Source organism: Saccopteryx leptura, chromosome X (genome assembly GCF_036850995.1).
Source record: "Saccopteryx leptura isolate mSacLep1 chromosome X, mSacLep1_pri_phased_curated, whole genome shotgun sequence".
Classification (NCBI taxonomy): domain Eukaryota; kingdom Metazoa; phylum Chordata; class Mammalia; order Chiroptera; family Emballonuridae; genus Saccopteryx; species Saccopteryx leptura.
In genome coordinates this window covers 125,422,514-125,443,988 of record NC_089516.1, presented here as the reverse complement: position 1 = coordinate 125,443,988, position 21,475 = coordinate 125,422,514, and the positions used below count along the sequence as shown (strand labels likewise).

At 38.3% G+C, this 21,475-nt stretch overlaps 1 protein-coding gene across 8 annotated transcripts in view; it reads left to right on the top strand.

Annotated features, from left to right (window-relative positions):
- Nucleotides 1-21,475, top strand: part of ENOX2 (ecto-NOX disulfide-thiol exchanger 2) — a 384,366-nt gene that overhangs the window by 320,035 nt on the left and 42,856 nt on the right. For all 8 annotated transcript variants that reach the window (XM_066356618.1, XM_066356617.1, XM_066356616.1 and 5 more), the window contains one exon: nt 2,531-2,637. In XM_066356618.1, coding sequence (XP_066212715.1) covers nt 2,531-2,637 — 107 coding nt within the window. The remainder of the gene's footprint in view (nt 1-2,530; nt 2,638-21,475) is intronic.

Here is a 21,475-nt window from a genome sequence, read left to right as displayed (position 1 = left end):
TAGTCACCATTTTTTGCACACAGGAGCAAGGCCCACAAAGCCATTCTGGAGCAAGGGAAAGAAGGCTTCTTTCACTGACTTGGGCTTTCCTTTACAGTGCTGGATGCCTGAGCTCCAATCTCACAGGACATATGTGGGGACCTCCTATGTTCATTTTCTCTGGAATAGCCACTTCAGCTACTTAGAAACAAACACTGACATAGACCACAATATTGTGCTTCTACTTTGGTTTGTTCTTAAGTCACAAGCAGGCTCATGCCTCAGTAAAAGTTGGGGATTCCGTTGCTGAACTGATAATGTAGCATCAACATTTGGAAGACCTGCATCATTATTATCACATAATATACTTTTTAGGTACTCAATTTTCATAATTAATTTAATCATATTTCCCAAGGTGATTGAATTAAAGCCAAATTTGCTACTTCTTTTATTTTTAGTTTCCTTTCTTCTACATTTTCTTTGCTGGATGTCATAGACACTGGGACAGGATGTGAAGCCACTAAAATGGGCATTTTCCAAAAAGAAGTACCACTGTGAACATACCCAAAGTCTCTAAATGAAACAGATTAGAAAAATTCTCAAGTAATGTTTTACTTCACTATACTGTACTCATATATATATTTTTTTCCAGAAGTGAGAAGCAGGGAGTCAGAGACAGACTTCGTCATGTGCCCGACTGGGATCCACCCAGCAACCCCACTAGGGACAATGCTCTGCCCATCTGGGGCGCTGCTCCACTGCAATTAGAGCCATTCTAGCACCTGAGGCAGAGGCTGTGGAGCCATCTTTAGCCCCTGGACCAACTTAGCTCTAATGGAGCCTTGGCTGTGGGAGTAGAAGAGAGAGACAGAGAGAAAGGGAGAGGGGGAGGGTGGAGAAGCAGATGAGCGCTTCTCTTGTGTGCCCTGGCCAGGAATCAAACCTGGGACTTCCACAATGTGGGCCGATGTTCTACTGCTGAGCCAACCGACAAGGGCCTGTACTCATATCTTTTGAGTAAGGAACTGTACTTGCCTTAAGAATAAGGGTGCAGCTTTATGATTTTGTTTTTAAACAGTGATGGCTCACTCCTCATATTTGACTTCCCATACTTGACTCATATGTAATTGAAATTAAAGAGTTGTTTCATTTTCCGTTTTTATTTTGAAAATATACATAGACATAGAATCCAGGAGGAGAAAGCACATGTTTCTAGGACTAAAGAATATAGAAAAAGAGAAGAGCAAATACTATGGGAATATAAATTCTAAATCATTAGCACACAGGCTACAAAGTGTCTTGTACAGAAAGAAATAGCAACCTCTGGGTTTTCTCACTGTGAACACCCAGCCAGGCAGAGGCTCTTGTCCTTTACGTTCCCCAAACTGTCATATCTAAGTTTCCCTTCTTTTACCTGGTTATGATAAGCCCCAGAATATTTATATATATTTCCCCTTTTGACATTTTAAGAGACCCTGAAAAATACTATCTAGGATAACACTTACACATCATTCTTTCTTAAAACTTATGTTTCTCTAGTTAATGAGCCTATCCAGATAGACGTGTGTGTGTATGTGTGTGTGTGTGTGTGTGAGAGAGAGAGAGAGAGAGAGAGAGCAGACAGACAGGAAGGGAGAGAGATGAGAAGCATCAACTCATAGTTGCAGCACTTGAGTTGTTCATTGATTGCTTCCTCATATGTGCCTTGACCAGGGACTCCAGCTGAGCCAGTGAGCCTTGCTCAAGCCAGCAACCTTGGGCTCAAGCCAGCGACCTTGGGCTTCAAGCCAGTGATCTTTGGGCTCAAGCCAGTGACTGTGGGGTTATGTTTATGATCCCATGATCAAGCTGGCAATCCCATGCTCAAGCCAGCAACACCACACGCAAGCTGGTGAGCCCTTGCTCAAGCTGAATGAGCCTGCACTGAAGCCAGATGAGCCTGCTCTCAAACCGGCAATCTCAGGGTTCTGAACCTGGTTCTCAGCATCCCAGGTCGGTGCTCTATCCATTGCGCCATGACCTGGTCAGGCTATCCAGATAAACTAAAAATGGATTCCATCCATCTTAGGTTTTTATTTAATGCTCCTGGTTAAACATATTTCAGAATAGTAAAAAGATGAATTATGTTACAGTGAAACATCCAAGCTCATTTTAGAGGGCTAGTTTATGGAAGAAGCAGGTGGTCAAAAAGAGCTGGTATAGTTCATGCTTGCCACCACGCTGTGTGAAATCAGCAGCACTAAATCACATTCCCCAGGAGCCTTGCTTCTCCTGCCTGAATGGATACAAACTGCCTATATTAAAACTGTGTCACCTATCGCCTCAAACCTTATGAAATTTCCTTTTCTCCTTCTTTATATTGATATATCTGCCTTTAAGATCCCTTTAATTATGGTACCCGAACATAGCCTTTTCCAAATACAACCATAGCCTAGTAGTGTCATATAAGAAGATGCAACAAGACTGATGCTTCTCTTATTTCTTTTTTCCTCTCTTTTGCCATCCCTGGATGATACTCTGGCCTGATCCAACTGCTTATCTGATGATGCAGTTGAGCAGATAGTTGCTGTATATCATTCTGCCTCCAAACAAAAGGCATGGGACCACTTCACAAAGGCCCAGCGCAAAAACATCAGTGTTTGGTGCAAACAAGCTGAGGTTGGTAACTTTTTTACTCTGGTAGCCCCTGAGGCGGACAGTTCTTTAACAAGTTATTGATATGGAGTTTAGCCAGAATTAAACAGTGCCAAACTCCCATGGTCACACAAGCCTTAATGAAACACTAAGAAATGTTCTGTATGTGTGCAAACCTGTCACCGTGTCCAGGCCACCCACCTGCTGCCAAAAGGATGATAAATGTGCACATCCAGCTGGATGGAAACTTTAGCTGTGAGAATTTAGCTATAATGGAAATTATAGCTGTGATAATTATAAGTTTACTTCTCTAAGCTAGCTGGTCTTAGAGTACAACAATAATTACTGACCTGTGCCTTCAGTGTTAGTATTATTAAGGCTGTCTCACATTTATTAGAGCATCTTGACAGTTGAGGCTATAAGCTACCCGGTATTGCACTGAAGCATTAAGATTTCTGAGCTTCTTTTATCAAACCTGCTCACCCATGTTTATGGGTGTCAACTTTAAAGATAACAGGACTCTGATTTCAGACTAAGGTTGACACGTATCTCTCTGCTTGCGCTGAAGTGACATTTTAGTATAACACTGGAATATGCCTGATGTGGTTAGGTTGGTATTCTGAATCCAGGATTAAAAACTGAGATGGCAAGTTTGTTTTCACTGATGTGTCTTTGGAACTATGTTACATATATCTCTAGTTCATCTGTTCCTGTGGGCAGCTTCATTACCCAGCCCCGCCATGTTAGATCTATGAATGCAGCAACTTTTTCAACTTCACTTCTGAGTCCTCCTTGCCAGTATGATAATAGTTTCATTATATATATATATATATATATATATATATATATATATATATATATATATATATATATATATATATATCAATGTAGACTGTCATGTTTCTTAACATTTAGATAGCATTTATAAGGTGTTTACATTTTATAAAGCATTTCACATTGGCTATCTCACCTACCTCCCAACAGATATGTAGTTGGAAAGAACACTGGACTTAGATTCAGACATGAATCGAAATCTCAGCTCTGACACATTATAGCTGTGTGACTTTGAGCAAGTCCACCTTTCTCAGTCTCTATTTCTTCACCTGTAAATTGGAGTTAATAACAAAACCAGTCTTACAGGATTAAATGAGATGACAGATGTGTAGATAGCTTGAAAATGGAAATGCTTTAGAAATGATAAATAGTATTATTTCCATTCATCATTACCAACTCCATAAAGGCTAATAAGTAGGTACAGTATCCATATTTTATGTGAGAAAACTGAAACGGTTAAGTGATTGAACACAAAATTATACAGCTAATAAGTAGTAATTCAGGACTAGAAATTCTCACTCTGATAGAAACTGCCTTGTGGTCTTGAGCAAGTCATTTAATATTTGTGGTCCTCAGTTTCCTAACCTATAAAATGAAGATAATCTATTTTTTCTGTCTTTCATGAGAATACATGACATAGTTTATGTGACAACTATATGAAAACTGTGAGGAGCATTTAAAGGATATTAAGCCAAATCCTGTTTATAAACTGTCCTTGAGCCATCAGTTCTGGCTCAACAAAGTTATCAGGGACTTTCTGGAGAGAAATTCCTAAAGACATTAGCACAATTGATGGGTACAGTCCTAAAAAGCCAGTAATGTTTTTTGTTTGTTTGTTTGTTTGTTTTTGTGACAGAGAGACAGAGAGATGGACAGATAGGGACAGACAGGAAGGGAGAGAGATGAAAAGCAGCAATTCTTCGTTGCAACACCTTAGTTGTTCATTGATTTATTCCTCATATGTGCCCTGACAGTGGGGCTACAGAAGACCGAGTAACCCCTTGCTTGAGCCAGTGACCTGGGGCTCAAGCTGGTGAGCTGTCCTCAAAGCAGATGAACCTACACTCAAGCCGGTGACCTTGGGGTTTCAAACCTGGGTTCTCTGCATCCCAGTCCAATGCTCTATCCACTGAGCCACTGCCTGATCAGGCAGCCAGTAATGTTTTTAATTGTTTTTTTAAAGGAATTAAGAATTAAAAGGGAAATGATTTTAGAATTCTAGGGTGGACCTCATGTTGTTGAGCCTCAACAAGCAAAGTTCAGCATTTCCATGCAAATGTTTACTGAACAATTCTGTGTTGCAAGCATTATGACATGCAATGCAGTATGAGATGGTATGTGCTTTTAGGAAGCTAAAAGGATAACAAAAGTGATCAAGGGGAAGAGTGGACATTAGTACCCTAAATTAAAAATGTCTTAACTCTTAAATATAGTTTGAAGAGTTCAGAAGAATAAAGATTGAAAGAAAAATGCTAAATGTCTTACAATTTTAGAAGAGCTGTGTAGTCACCACCATCCCTCCAATCCACATCCATGTGGATCCCTTTCAAGGGGTGGAAGGAGCTGTCCAACCTGTTTCAGCAAGCCAGTGCAGTACAGGTGATTGCAGCTTACAATGGTTCAACTTCAGTTTTGTTTGTTTGTTTTTGTATTTGTTTTTTACTTTACGGTGGTGAGAAAGTGATATACAATCAGTAGAAACATTCCTTCAAATTTTTAATTTTGAGATTTTTGCGGGGCTGGTGATACGTGGTCAATATTTTCTCATGATGCTGACCAGCAGCAGCCAGCCACAGCTCCCAGTCAACCACAGGATAACAAGGACAAACAGCTGATACTCTACAGCAGTGGTTCTCAACCTGTGGGTCGTGACCCTGGGGGTCGTGACCCACAGGTTGAGAACCGCTGCTCTACAGTATACTGTGTTGCCAGAGGTTGGTTTTTTTGTTTGTTTGTTTTGTTTTTAGATTTTGTGTTCTGAAAACATTTAGAGTAGTCTAGGCTAAGCTATGATATTTGGTAGGTTAGATGTATTAAATACATTTTTGCTATACAATATTTTCAACTTGTGATGGATTTATCAGGTCGTAACCTCTTCATAAGTGGAGAAACATCTGTATTCTCTTGTTTCTTGGAAAGAAGGCAGCCTCTTGTTGGAGCATTGACTTACCTTGGCCACAACTCTTTCACAAATGACTTTGCACTAAAATATTCTCCATTAATAGTATTCATCAAGGCTCTCTTACCTATCTGGTGCATACACATTTGATTTCAATTTTCTTCTCAGTAAAGATAATTATGCCAGTGAGCTGGATATTTCTCTGGATCTTTAGACAACTAAGAGTTTTATACCCTATAACTTAATATAGGGTATAAGCTGCAAAGCTTCCTTGGCAGAGTGACAAGAATAAAGTATATGGCTAGCAGGACTTACCAAGAGCTACATGTTTCATGATGTGCGTTGTAGAATTTATAGAAACTCCAAAAAGTACTTTCTGCCTATTGGATTGGACTAAATTAAGGTCTACCTAGGAATACCTCAATCTTGATCAATAAAGCAACTGAGAATGGAACATAGCTGAACTTAAGGGGCCTCTTCTATATTATATTGGTGCCACTTTAAATTGTGGCTTTTTTAAACTTCTGCATACTGCAGCAACTCTGAGAACTAAAAGGAGGTACCCTGTAGAAAGTGACAAAACTGTCTTCTTAAATTGGTGCTGCCATATAACACTCCACTGAGAATCCAACTATTACAGTGACTTAATCAACTAGACTGGCTTTTTTGACCTAAGCATTAAACTACAAATCCTAAATCAGGGTTTTATAAAGTTATAAATTCCCGAGATTGAACATTTTTTACCAGTTTCCTCTGGGAATAAGCTAGCTGGTGACCTCCTCATGTCACAAAGTACTAATTTCATGTCTCATTGTCATCTTCCTATCAGCAGCTAGCACTGTCTTAACTCTTGTGAGAGAGAGAAGTTATACAGTAAGAATAAAAAGTCCCTGAATGCAGTTTAAGCACTCACTTTGGTAGCCTATGCCAAGCAGACTAGATTGCTAATGAGTCTTTTTTATTGGTTTATTACCCTGATTTATATGTGTATGAGGCTCCTGCTGATACATTTGGAAAGGCTATTAAAAGAAGGCTAAAGTCTCTCTCCTTACTAAATGTGAGTATCCTATAGTCACTTCACTGACATTTCCCTGTGTTGTAGGAACTCTTTATCTACAACATCATTTAGAACCTGCATGTTTCTCTCACTGAGAAGCTGGCCTAGGTTAGAAGTTACTTTGGATGATATATAGAAACTAGACCCATGGCAGTAGGCACTAAAAGAAATCCCTCTGCATGCTCCCTAATATGCAATTTATACTACTGAGCCAGAGGAAAAGGGATCTGGTGGTTACTAGCAGTCTCATAAAATGAAGTACCATGATTACTAAAGTAACTTTCTCTCTAGATTTGCAGGCCTGCCATCCCAAACTCTGAAGAACCGTTTGCAGATAGATGTTCAAGTCATCTGCATTCCCTTGTTTTAGGAACCATTTTCACTAACACTTGCTATTGACTTGCAGCCATCAAAACACATATAGCTGTCTGGATCAACCTAATTTGTATCATACAATAAAAAGGAGGAAATCTTACCGTTTGTGACAGCATGGATTGACATGGAGATTATTATGCTAAGTTAAATAAGCCAGGCAGAGAATATCATAGGATCTCACTTATATGTGGAATCTAATGAACACAGTGAACTGAGGAATGGAATAGAGACAGAGGTAGAGTCACAGGGAAAAGAGGGACAGCTGTCAGAGGGAAGGGGGATAAGGGGATGGGATCAGAAAAGGTAAAGGGATTAGTGAAATTATATATACATAACACAGTGATATAGATAACAGGACAGCAAATCCCAGAGGGAAGGGGGGGAGAGTGAAGGGGAGGGGGGCAAACGGGGTGTAAATAGAAACACAGGGGAGGGGGGAGGGTGTTATATTCAGTGGCACATTTGAATCCATGTAAACAGAATAAATTAAAATTAATAAAATAAAAAGAAATAAAGAGCCTGTGTTTAGGCTTTGCTTATTGTATTGAATGATATTGCAGTATCAAATTTCTACATAATTGTAAAAGATACCTTTTTATCCTCTGTTCATTTCAATTCTTTTATCTCACCCATTCCCCACGAAGTATTTTAATAATGTTGAAAGTCTGGGTAAGTAAAATTTTGTTATACAATTAACACAGAGCTTTGCTTTTCTTAATCAAGTTCTTATTAAAAAACATCACATGAGTATATAAAAGATTAATTTAAGTCCAAATAAATTTTTGTGAAACCATATAGTAGTTAGATAATTAACATGTAATGATTTCTGATTTGTTTACTTGATGATAAATCAAAAATGCCATAAGGTACACAGATAATTCTTTTCATGTATTTTCCTCTGTCTAGGATTTCAGTTTTACTCTATGCTACAAGTGCTTTGTCCTTCATTGCGGAACACTGTGTGTATTTCTGAACTTCAGAAAAGTTACCATTAGAACAGACTCAAAGTCACTGTATTGCATTTTCAAAAATCACTAACAGTTCACTGTTTAAATGAAAAATATTACAGGTCTACTGTGGGCAAGAGAGTGGTATAGAAACTTTAGAAGGGCTATCTTATCTTTTCCAATGCAGTCTATCAGTGACGTGACCCACTCAGTTTCAGGTACAGATTTACAAATTAAAATTTCTGGAAAATGTTTCACATGCCACTGCCCCCCTTTTCAGTTTGCTCTGTACCCAAATGCCAGGATGGAGGAGATAAATTTGGGAGGTGCAGCTATTTCTACTGCTCCTTAAACCTCACTGATTGAGTCTTCCTGCTGTCTACACCTATGTCCAAGTTAGGAGTAGTGCTCCTTAGGTAAATGCCACCTTTCAGCCTTTCATCCTGAAGATATTTGTTAGGGTTTGCTTCCCAAAGTAAAGCTCTTTTGATCCACCACAGAATACTGAAAACAGGTGTCTTAGATATCAGGAGTTTTAATAGTAAGATTGTCAAAAACCTAAAATCTCACGTGCTTTACTTAAGGGTACTAACATTTACTAAATGCTCTTCATAAATCTACTATAATATTGTACCCTTTAAATTCTGATGTTTTCTTTGCTTTATATCCCATTCATGTGGCTTAATATTGGATATTTACAGAAGAATAATGATACAGGCCTTAGTTTCTTTGTAGCTAAGAAAGATTAAAATATTTTCTGGAGGTAAGAGGGCTCTAGTCACTGCTTGCCAGACTAAATAACTTAGAGCAGGCATCCTTTTAGTTTTTCCTACCTTCATTCCTTTTTTAAAATTTTTATTATTTTTATTAATTTTAATTTATTGTGTTAACATGGATTCAAGTATCCCACTCAATATATCTCCCTCTCCCGCCAACCACATGCCCCTGTTACACCTCCTTTGCCTCCCTTCCCCTAATTTCTCTCCATCCCTCTGGAAGTTGCTGTCCTGTTATCTGTATCTATATGTTATATATCTATAATTTCACTAATCCCTTCACCTTCTCTGATCCTGTCCCCTCATCCTCCTTCCTGCCTCTGCCTCTATTCTGTTCCTCAGTTCACCTTGTTCATTAGCTTCCACAGATAAGTTAGATCATAGGATATTTGTCTTTCTCTGCCTGGCTTATTTCACTTAGCATAATAGTCTCCAGGTTCATGCATGCCATCACAAAAGGTAAGATTTCCTTCTTTTTTACAGCTGCATAGTATTCCATTCTGTATATCTGTCACTGCTTTTTTTATAATTTTATTTTTTTAATGGGGTGACATTAATAAATCAGGATACATATATTCAAAGATAACATGTCCAGGTTACCTTGTCGTTCAATTATGTTGTATACCCATCACCCAAAGTCAGATTGTCCTCTGTCACCTTCTATCTAGTTTTCTTTGTGCCCTTCCCCCTCCCCCTTTCCCTTTCTATCTCCCCCCTCCCCCCATAACCACCACACTCTTATCAATGTCTCTTAGTCTCACTTTTATGTCCCACCTACGTATGGAATAATGCAATTCCTGGTTTTTTCTGATTTACTTATTTCACTTTGTATAATGTTATCAAGATCCCACCATTTTGCTGTAAATGATCCGATGTCATCATTTCTTATGGCTGAGTAGTATTCCATAGTGTATATGTGCCACATCTTCTTTATCCAGTCATCTATTGATGGGCTTTTTGGTTGTTTCCATGTCCTGGCCACTGTGAACAATGCTGCAATGAACATGGGGCTGCATGTGTCTTTGCGTATCAATGTTTCTGAGTTTTTGGGGTATATACCCAGTAGAGGGATTGCTGGGTCATAAGGTAGTTCTATTTTCAGTTTTTTGAGGAACCACCATACTTTCTTCCATAATGGTTGTACTACTTTACATTCCCACCAACAGTGTTACTGCTTTTTAATCCACTCGTCCACAGATGGGCACTTGGGCTGTTTCCAGATCTTGGCTATTGTAAACATGCTGCCATAAACATGGGGGTGCATATCTTCTTTTGAATCAGTGTTTCAGAATTCTTAGGATATATTCCAAAAATTGGAATAGCTGAGTCAAAAGGCAGTTCCATCTTTATTTTTTTGAGGAAACGCCATACTGTTTTCCACAGTGGCTGGACAACTCTGCATTCCCACCAGCAGTAAAGGAGGGTTCCCTTTCTGCACACCCTCACCAGCACTTACTGTGTGTTGATTTGTTAATGAGCGACATTCTGACAGGTGTGAGATGGTATCTCACTGTGGTTTTAATTTGCATTTCTCTAACGATTAGTGACATTGAACATTTTTTCATATGCCTATTGGCCATCTGTATGTCCTCTTTGGAGAAGTGTCTATTCAATTCTTTTTCCCATTTTTTAATTGGATTGTTTATCTTCCTCGTGTTCAGTTTTAGAAGTTCTTTATGAATTTTAGGTACTAACCCCTTATCAGAAGTATCTGCAAATATGTTCTCTCATTGTGTTGGGTTATCTTTTTGTTAATGGTGTCTTTTGCTGTGAAAAAGCTTTTTAGTTTGATATAGTCCCATTTGTTTATTTTGTCCTTGATTTCACTCGCCTGTGGAGATATATCGGCAAAAATATTGCTATGAGAGATATCAGAGAGTGTACTACCTCTGTTTTCTTCCAAGATGTTTATGATTTCATGACTTACATTTAAGTCTTTTATCCATTTTGAGTTTATTTTTGTGAATGGTGTAAGTTGGTGGTCCAGTTTCATTTAATTTGCATGTATCTGTCCAATTTTCCCAACACCATTTATTAAAGAGACTGTCTTTACTCCATTGTATGCTCTTACCTCCTTTGTCAAATATCAATTGACTATAAAGGAAGGCGTGAGTTTATTTCTTAGGTTTCTGTTCTGTTCCATTGATCTGTATGCCTGTTCTTATGCCAGTACCAAGCTGTTTTGAGTACAATGGCCTTGTAGTATAACTTGATATCTGGAATTGTGATACCTCCCACTTTATTCTTTATTTTCCAGATTCCTAAGGTAGTTCGGGATCTTTTTTGGTTCCATATACATTTTTAGAATATTTGTTCTATATCTTTGAAGTATGCTATTGGTATTTTAGTAGGAATTCCATTGAATCTATAGATTACTTTGGGTAGTATAGATATTTTAATGATGTTTATTCTTCCTATTTGTGAACATGGTATATGCTTCTACTTGTTTGTATCTTCCTTGATTTCTTTTTTTCAATGTCTTATAATTTTTTTTAGTACAAGTCTTTCACTTCCTTGGATAAATTTATTCTGAAGTACTTTATTTTTTGTTGTTGTTGCAATAATGAAGGGGATTTTTTCCTTTATTTCGCTTTCTGACAGTTTATTCTTGGTGGATAAAAATGTTACTGATTTCTGAATATTATTTTTATATCCTGCCACATTGCTGAATTCATTTATCAAGTCTCTTAGTTATTTGACTGAAACTTTTGGGTTTTCTATGTAGAGTATCATATCATCAGCAAATAATGATAGTTTTACTTCTTCTTTTCCAATTTGGATGTCTTTTATTTCTTATTCTCTGATTGCTGTGGCTTGGACTTCCAGAACTATGTTGAATAAGAGTGGTGAAAGGGGGCACCCCTGCCTTGTTCCTGATCTTAATGGGATTGCTTTTAAATTTTGCCCATTGAGTATGATGTTGGCTGTGGGTTTGTCAAGATGGCCTTTATTGTATTGAGGTATGTTCCCTGTATTCTAACTTTGCTGAGAGTTTTGAGCATAAATAAGTGCTGAGTTGTATCAAATACTTTTTCTACATCTATTGATATAATTACATAATTTTATCTTTCCACTAGTTTATGTGCTGAATCACATTTATTGATTTGCGAATATTGTACCAGCCTTCCCTCCCTGGAATAAATCTCACTTGATCATGATGTATGATCTTTTTGATGCATTGCTTGATCTGGTTTGCTAATATTTTCTTGAGAATTTTAGCATCTATGTTCATTAGGGATATTGGCCTATAGTTTTCTCTCTTTGTTGTGTCTTTACTTGGTTTTGGAATGAGGATAATGTTTGCCTCATAAAAGGAGCTTGGAAGTCTTTCCTCCTCTTGAATTTTTTGAAATAGCTTGAGAACGATAGGTGTTACCTCTTCTTTGAATGTTTGGTAAAATTCGCCTGTGAAGCCATCCCGTCCAGGATTTCTGTTTGCTGGGAGTTTTTTGAAAACTGTTTTAATTTTATTTGTTATTATCAGTTTGTTTAGGTTCTGTGATTCTTCCCAAATGAGTTTTGGAAGATTGTATGTTTCTAGGAATTTATTCATTTCACCTAAGTTGTCCAATTTTTTGGCATATAGATCTTCATAGAATTTTCTTGCAATCCTTTGTATTTCTGTGGTGTCGGTTGTTACTTCTCCACTTTCATTTCTAATATTATTAACTTGAGTCCTTTTTCTTGATGAATCTGGTTAAAGGTTTGTCAATCTTGTTTACCTTTTCAGAAAACCAGCTCTTGGTTTCATTGTTGGTTTGTTTGCATTATTTTTAGACTATGTCATTTATTTTCACTGTGATCTTTATTATTTCCTTCCTTCTACATCCTCTGGACTTTATTTGTTCTTTTTTTAGTTCCTTTAGTTGCAGGGTTATTTATTTGAGCTTTTTCTTCCTTCTTAAGGTATGCATATAATGCTGTGAACTTCCCTCTCAGGACCACTTTAACTGTGTCCCATAGATTTTAAGTTGTTGTATGTTCATTTTCATTTGTTTCAAGGAAACTTTTGATTTCTTCCTGATGTCATTGTTAACCCATTCTTTAATTAATAACATGCTATTTAGCCTCCAAGTGTTTAAATGTTTTTCAGTTTTTCTATTGTAGTTGATTTTTAGTTTCTTGCCATTGTGATCAGAGAAGATGCTTGATATTATTTCAATCTTCTTAAATTTATTGAGTCTTGTTTTGTGTCCTAACATGTGGTCTATCCTAGAGAATGCACCATGAGCACTTGAAAAGAATGTATATTTCACTGCTTTGGGGTGAAAGGTTCTGAAGATATCTATTAAATCCAGTTGATCTCATGTGTAATTTAAGGCTCCTGTTTCTTTCTTAATTTTCTGTCTGGAGGATCTATCCACTGATGTTAATAGGGAATTAAAATCCCCTACTATTATAGTATTGCTGTTGATCTCACCCTTTATATTCATTAAAATCTGCTTTATATATTTAGGTGTTCCTATATTAGGTGCATAAATATTTACAATGGTCATATCCTCCTGTGGATTGCTCCCTTTATCACTATGTAGTGACCTTCTTTGTCCCTTACTATAGCCTTTGTTTTAAAGACTATTTTGTCAGATACACATATTGCAACCCCAGATTTTTTTTAAATTTCTGTTTACATGAAATACTTTTTTCCATCCCTTCACTTTCAGTCTATTTGTATCTTTATTTCTGAGGTGGGTCTCTTATAGACAGCATATGTGCAGGTCTTGTTTTCTTATCCATGCAGCTACCCTATGTCTTTTGACTGTAGCATTTAATCAATTTACATTTATCTGTATTATTGATATTTACTTATTTATCACCATTTTATTCTTTAAATCTACAATCCTCTTTCTCTCAATTTATTTTTTACATTGCTCTTTTTACAACAGGCTCCTTCACAATTTTTGCAGTACTGGTTTCCTTGTAATGAATTCCTTGAGTGTTTTTTTCATTCAGGAAGCTTTTTATTTCTCCTTTAATTTTAAATGATAGCCTTGCTGGATAATGTACTCTTGGTTTTAGGTTCTTGTTTTGCATCACTTTGAATATTTCTTTCCTATCCCTTCTGCCGTAAAGTGTCTGTTGAGAAGTCAGATGTCATTCTTCTGGGGACTCTTCTGTATATAATTGCTTTTCTCTTGCACTTTTAGTATTCTTTTTTTGTCTCTTAACTTTGGCATTTTAATTATGATGTGTCTTGGTGTAGGTCTCCTTGGGTTCCTCTTTAATGGGACTCTCTGTGCTTCTTCAACTTGTGTGACTTTTTCCTTCATCAATTTAGGGAAATTTTCAGCTATGATTTCTTCAAACAGGTTCTCTATCCCTTGTTCATTCTCTTGTCCTTCAGGAACCCCTGTGATACAGATGTTGTTTCTCTTCATATTGTCACAGAGCGCTCTTACACTTTCCTCAGTCTTCGTGAGCCTCTTTTCTTTTTGCTGCTCTGTTCCTGTATGTACATCCGTTTATCTTCTCTGCTAAATTGCTGATTCAATCCTCTGCTTTATACAGCCTGCTGTTGATTCCTTCTAGTGCATTCTTCATTTCTGATATTGTCTTTGTCATTTCTGACTGGTTCTTTTTTATGATGTCAATGTCCTTTTTGATGTTTGTTATCTCTTTATTTAGGTACTCATTATGACCATCCATTGTTGCTCTAAGATCCTTGAACATCCTAAAAATCATTATTTTAAACTCTGCCTCTGGTTGTTTGATTACTTCCATTTCATTTAGATCTTTCTCTGGGGATTTCTCTTGTTGATTTATTTGGGTCATATTTCTTTGTCTTCCCATTTTGTCTGTGAATTAGGTAGTGCTGTCTGACTTCGAAATTTTTGTGGTGTCTTTATGAGGAAGATGGGCTCAGTGGTACAGATCTCCAGGTCACCTGATTTTCTTGCTCTAAGAATGATTCTTGAGGGTAGTATTTTTCCTTCCTTTTGTATGTGTTTATTGAATGTAGTTGTTCCTTTCATGGGTGCAGTTACTGCTTCTGGCTGGCTGGCTCTAAGGGTCGTGTTGAATCATGTATGTTAGGCACTGTGCAGTCTGTTCTGTTGGGCATATTTATTCTCCACAGTGTTTGGTGCCTTTTGGATTCTCCTTTGTGTGTGCTGCTTGTGTAGTTAGGTGAGTCTAGGGTTGGTGCTCTCTGCCACTCTCTAGTGGTTGTGTTTGTCCTAGGTTTTCTTGGGTTGACATGAGCCATCGTGTGTAACCTGCCATGAGCCACCTGCATAGAGCTATTGCTCTGTTCAATGTTTGTATCTGAGTTTCCTGTGCTTTGATAGTGTGGAAGGGGCCCATCTGACTATAAGGATCAGTTTCCTTCTGCTTCGAGATAACAGCAGCTCTGTAAAAGCGCTAAGCTCTGTAAGATTTGCCTCTACTTCTCAGCTGCTCCACCTCCTCTTGCAGCTGCCTGGTCTTCCCACATAATCTTCTGTAGATAGACTGTAGTGTGGGCTCAGATTTGCCTCATTGAAACAACCCCTCTACAGGTTGCAAGCTTAATGGGTTAGGGCAGCTGAGGTTGGGAGTACATTAATGGAACCTCTACTAAGGGGTCTCTTGGTCAGCAGTTCAGTATAGGGAAAGCATCCTCTATTCCAGAGCCAAATCCCTCAACCACTACTGGATAGTCCCAATTCTGTTTTCCCCAGCAAGGTGAGCAGCAGGTTCAGGTTGGGTGGGGCTGACAGTCCCTCTGCAGAAGTTATTACAACTGGTTAAACTCTGGTCTCAGAGAGGAAGACTGAGAAAGTCCTCTCCTGGGGCTTACTGTACCCTTCCCAAGAAAGTGGCTAAGCCCCTTGACCAGACCCAAAAAGAGGCTCACAGGGACCCACACTATAATTATTTATGCTACAAGCCTCTCTCCCTTCACCCTGTGGAACCTAGCCCAGCAGGGAAGCATATATATCTAGCACCAGGGCCAGCTGATTGTGAAGTTCCACCCTACCCAATGCACACGAGCTGCTGTGCCAGTGCTGAACATAGAAAGTGGAACTCACCTCAGTTGGCCAGGTATGAGGACCCATTCCTTAGGATACTCCACTAGCAAGGGTTGTTAGGTCCTAAACCCATACTCTCTGCAGCTGGCCACTGGATATCCCAGCGCTAGGCCTCCCTGCAAGGAACCCAGCACAGACCAGTGGGAGACACTGCCTGTAACTGGCTCTTAGCAACCTTCTTGGAGCTACAAGCAATCCAGAATTTGTGGCTGCCTCTGCTGGGCTCAGGTGCACATGGAAATACCAGGCTTCACACCTTGACTGGCTTTTACCCACACTGGTCATGGGGAAAGGTCTGCTTAAAAGACCAAGGTTCCCTAAGTCCCACCTACTACAGCCTCTATCTGCTGGCTGCTTGTTGGGCTCAGCCACTGAAATAAAACCTCTGGTAGAGTCTAGAGCCTGCAGCAATTCGGGGATTAGGGCTATGTGTGGCTCGGCCCTAGGTTTCAGTCCTGACTTTTTTCACAGACCTCAGTAGGGTGTGGCCCCAGGAATCCAGTGAATGTGGCCTCTGGGACCCAGAGATGTTTTCTGCCTGAAGTCCATACAGTTTCTACTGAGTTTCCCATAAGGTGGAAGCATCAGTCATAGACTTGAGAGAGTGCGGGGTAAAGCTTCAGCCTTAACACCAGAAAACAGTCACGAATGTGTCACCTGCTTCCTTGCTTCTCAGCATGACCCAGTCTTCATGGATGGGGCAGGAGAGACTCCTGAGAGTAGGGCAGTTGCTTTCCCCCAGGCTGATGCTGCTCAGAGGGGACTGCTCCACACAAGAACCATGGTGACTGCAGTAGTGGAGAATGACTCAGCACAGGGGTTCCAGTGGCCTTCCCCCACTGTGTCTCTCCCTGGGCCTCCAACTTTATACTCTCCTTCTACAACAGGTGTAGTCAACCTTTTTATACCTACCGCCCACTTTTGTATCTCTGTTAGTAGTAAAATTTTCTAACCACCCACCGGTTCCACAGTAATGGTGATTTATAAAGTAGGGAAGTAACTTTACTTCATAAAATTTATAAAGCAGAGTTACAGCAAGTTAAAGCATATAACAATAATTACTTACCAAGTACTTTATGTTGGATTTTCATTAAGTTTAGCAGAATAAATCTTTATAAAACAACTTACTATAGTTAAATCTATCTTTTTATTTATACTTTGGTTGCTCCACTACTGCCCACCATGAAAGCTGGAACACCCACTAGTGGGCAGTAGGGACAAAGTTGACTACCACTGTTCTACAACTTTATACTCTCCTCTTACAACTCTCCTCTCAGCCCTCCCCCTTAGGAGCCCTGGGTAAGTGACTGTGAATGAGATTTTCTGCACTGGCCCTTTAAGACAGAGTGTGTGTCTCCCAGAGCTCCTGTCTCTTCTCGCAGAAAGAAACCTCAGCTTTTTTCACCATGAAATGCTATGTGGTCAGCTACTCTAGGCTCTGGTATTTCAGGCTGAGGCACCTGGCCTGGAGCTTAGAACCCCCCCCTCAGAATGAACCTCCCTGCAGTGAGAGTCCCTCCAGACCCTCCACTGTAGTCTCTTGCTCCTGGGAGCAGGGCAGCCCTTTCTGCATCTCTGCCCTTTCTACCAGTCTCATCGTGGCTTTGTTGGGCAAACAAGTTTGTAAAGTATCTTTAGCTTTGCTTGCTTGAATTTTGCATTGGTGCAGGGCAGCACCATGTGTGTGGTCTGTGGAAGGCTACAGTTGCTTGCTCTCAAGGCAGCAGATTTCAAATTATGGACTACTGGCCTCCATGGGGAGGGGTGATTGTTTGCTATTATTTGTCAGGGAAGGAGTATTTTGGCCAAGCTAATTTGGCTAAGGATTGCTGAGCCTGGTGGTGGTCTGTGAGTCTGGTGGGTCCAAAGAGTGAGTCCAGAGAGGGGATTGGGGCTTGGGAGCCCTGAGAGAGTGAAGCAGTTTTCCCTGCTTGTTTGTTCCTCTGACATTGTGAGACTCTAATAAATGAAATGGCCCTCCATTTTCTGCCTCCACTGTTCCTTTACTATCTACCTGAATCCAGTGTGAACCTGCATACCCATGGCCACTGGTCATACAGGCTTCTTCTGTGATCCTTGGTTAAGACTCCTATTTGTTTAGTCTAAAATTGATTTTTCAAGATGATTATTCTTAAATTAATTTAATCCAATTTGGTCCTGGGAGTTGGCAGTTGAAATGTCTATGTACTCCGCCACCATCTTGGAATCTCCTCCCTACCTTCATTTCTTTATTAACTAAAAGAACAACTAATTATTGTTCCTGAAGTATTTTAAGGTGTTGAAGTAAAATTTGTAAATTAAGTATATTTCTAGGGATTATATTAAAGATGTAAGAGACCTCTACATAAGCTGTATCACCTAATTATTAAACTTTTTATACTCTTAAGAAGAAACTATTATGCTTTCTTACCCAGCTAAAAACAGAAAGATGCCTTGTAGATGGTGACCAGCTACAAGGCATATCTTAGCTATCAGTAAGATCTTTCCCTGAGACATTAACCAAGAATGAACACAGTTTACTCTTCTGAAAAAACAATAATTGTCTTAGAGTTAGATAGCATGTTTGTATACTGAGAGTTGATCTTTGCTTATACCCTCTGACAGTCCACATTTTTGTTAGGCAACAAGGAGAACCATGACTTTTCCTTATGTAGTAAGTTGTACAATATTTTAATTTGTCAGTGTCAAACCTCCTTAGAATCACCTTTCCAGGAACAGCTCTTTGATAATAACTGAAACCCAGACTCATTACATAGAAAAAATTGGTAAAAATTAGTGCTATTTTTTTTTTCTTCACAATGTGTTTGAATCAGACATAGCAAATCTCTTTCTTGACATGGCTCTTTAAGGTTCATTTTTCTCAAGCAACTTATTGTTTTCTATTTTAAGTAATACCCCTGAAACACATGAGGGATGCTATATTAATATTTCTATTTTTTATTATACTTTTCTACTACTTCTTAACATTAGTGATAACATTGGGTAGCTCACTTTTCTTAAATGTACTCTTCTTTATCTTTAATGAAAACTTAACTTGATACATAAATCCTTTTTCCTGATAAGAGGAATGACAAAGAAGGATAGTGGTTTAGATAGTGATTAACTATAGCATTATTTACTTAGAAATCTATTTGAGGCCCTGACTAGTGGCTCAGAGGATAGAGCATCAGTCCAGCATGCAGAGTCCTGGATTTGATTCCCAGTCATGGCACACAGGCAAAGCAACCATCTGCTTTTTTACCCTTCCCTCTCCCCCTTCACCCCCTCTACCACTCCCACAGCCTGTGGCTCTATTGATTAAAGCATGACCGGAGGCACTGAGAACAAATCCATTGGAGCACATCAGCCTCAGGCACTAAAAATAGCTCAATACCGAGCATCAGAACCTGATGGAGTTACCAGGTGGATCCTGGTCAGGGTGCATATGGGAGTTAGTCTCACTATCTCTCTTTTTCTCACCTAAAAACAATCTATTTGAAATATTTATAATCTCACTAAATGGAAGTTTTTACCAGACAGTTTTGGATATTTTGTTTTATGATCAATTTGCATCTAACCTGGAAAAGGAGTCAGAGCTAAATGCTGTGGAAGCTCTAAAAGGCATCAAGTGGCCTCTAAATGATTATAAGCTGCTCCAAAATACAGAGTTCTCATGTTTACTCTTTTTGAAAAACTGAATTTTCTAATGTAGTCTATATCATTCCCAATGTTTTCATGCCTTCTGGAAGTCCTGTATTTACATCTGGTAGCACTTTCCTTCAACCTGAAGAACTTTCTTCAGCATTTCTTATGGTGCAAGTCTTTGGGTGACAAATTCTTACATTTACATTTGTCTGAAAATATATTTATCTCATCTTTATTCCTGAAAGAATTTTTCTCTGAACATAAAATTCTGAATAAAAAGATATTTTTATCTTTCCTTGCAAGTTACAAAGATATTATTCCTCTGATTTTTGACCTTTATAGTTTCTGAAAAAGCAAAGTATACAAATTGTTGATCCCTGCATATAATATGTTGTATTTTCTGGCTGCTTTCAAGATTTCTCTTTTTTAAATTTTTATTAAGATATAAATGAGCCTAACTAGTTGTGGTGAAGTGGATAGAGCATCAATGTGGGATACTGAGGTCCCATATCAAAACCATGGGGTCAACAGCTTGACTGTGGGCTCATCTGACTTGAATATGGGATCACTAGCTTGAGTGTGGGGTTGCAGCTTGAGCATGAGATTATTGACATGATCCCATGGTTGCTGGGTTGAGCCTAAAGGTCACAGGCTTGAAGAAATTACCACAGACATCATATATATACAAAAGAACATGTAGGTTATTATGAAAGATTATATGCCACCAAATTCAACAACCTAGAAGAAATGGATAAATTCCTAGAACTATACAATGTTCTTATACTGAACCACGAAGAAGTGGAAACCCTAAATAGATCTATAAGCAGGGAGGAAATAGAAACAACTATTAAAAACCTCCCCAAAAACAAATGTTCAGGACCAGATGGCTACACTAGTGAATTCTACGAAACTTTCAAAGATTTGGTACCTATCCTTCTCAAAGTCTTCCAAAAAAATAAGTAAAAAAGAAGAAGCAGTACTCCCCAACACATTTTATGAGGCCAACATAACCCTCATACCAAAACCTGACAAAGACAATACAAAAAAGAAAACTATAGACTTATATGTCTAATGAATACAGATGCGGAAAATCTTAAGAAAATACAAGCAAATTGAATACAACACAAAAGAAAAATACACCACAATCAAGTGGGATTCATTCCAGGAACACAAGGATGTTTCAACATATGGAAATCCATCAACATAATATACTACCACATCAACAAAACAAAGAGCAAATATAATATCCTATAGATGCAGAAAAGGCATTTGATAAGATGCAACATCCCTTTATGTTTAAAACACTCAAAATCAGAATAGAAGGAATGTACCCCAACATAATAAAGGCCATATATGACAATCCATCAGCTAATATCATATTAAATAGTGAAAAACTGAAGGTTTTTCCTCCAAAACCAGGAACGAGACAAGGCTGCCCACTCTCTCTACTCTTACTAAACACAGTTCTGGAATTTTTAGCCAGAGCATTCAGGCAAGAGAAAGAAATAAAAGGCATCCACGTTGGGAAAGAAGAAGTAAAGGTATCACTTTTTGCAGATTACATGATCCTGTATATAGAGAACCCTGAAGACTGCACCAAAAATTATTACAAACCATAAACCAATATTGTAAAGTCACAGGATACGAAATCAATATACAATCTTCTATTGCTTTTCTATATGCCTATGATGAAACTTCAGAAAATGAACTTAAAAAAATTTCTTTTAAAATCAAAACAGAAAAATTAAAATACTTAGAAATAATATTAACAAAGGATGTGAAGAACCTATATACTGAAAACTGCAAAACATTATTGAAAGAAATCGAAAAAGACACAATGAAATAGAAAAATATTCCATGTTCATGGATTGGAAGAATTAACATATATACTGCTCACAAAAAATAGGGAATATTTCAAAATGAATATGAAACAATAAAAAAAAGAAACATTTGATTTTTTTATTAAACAACAACATCAGAAAAGCAATGACAAGTCAAAAAAGTTGTTTTATTATGCAAGGGAGATGTAAAACCAACTTTTATTTCATTGGTAAAAATGCACTATACAGAAGGCTGAAAGTACTGGAGTATCTGCAAGTTCCCTGATCCCCAATTTTTGTGAG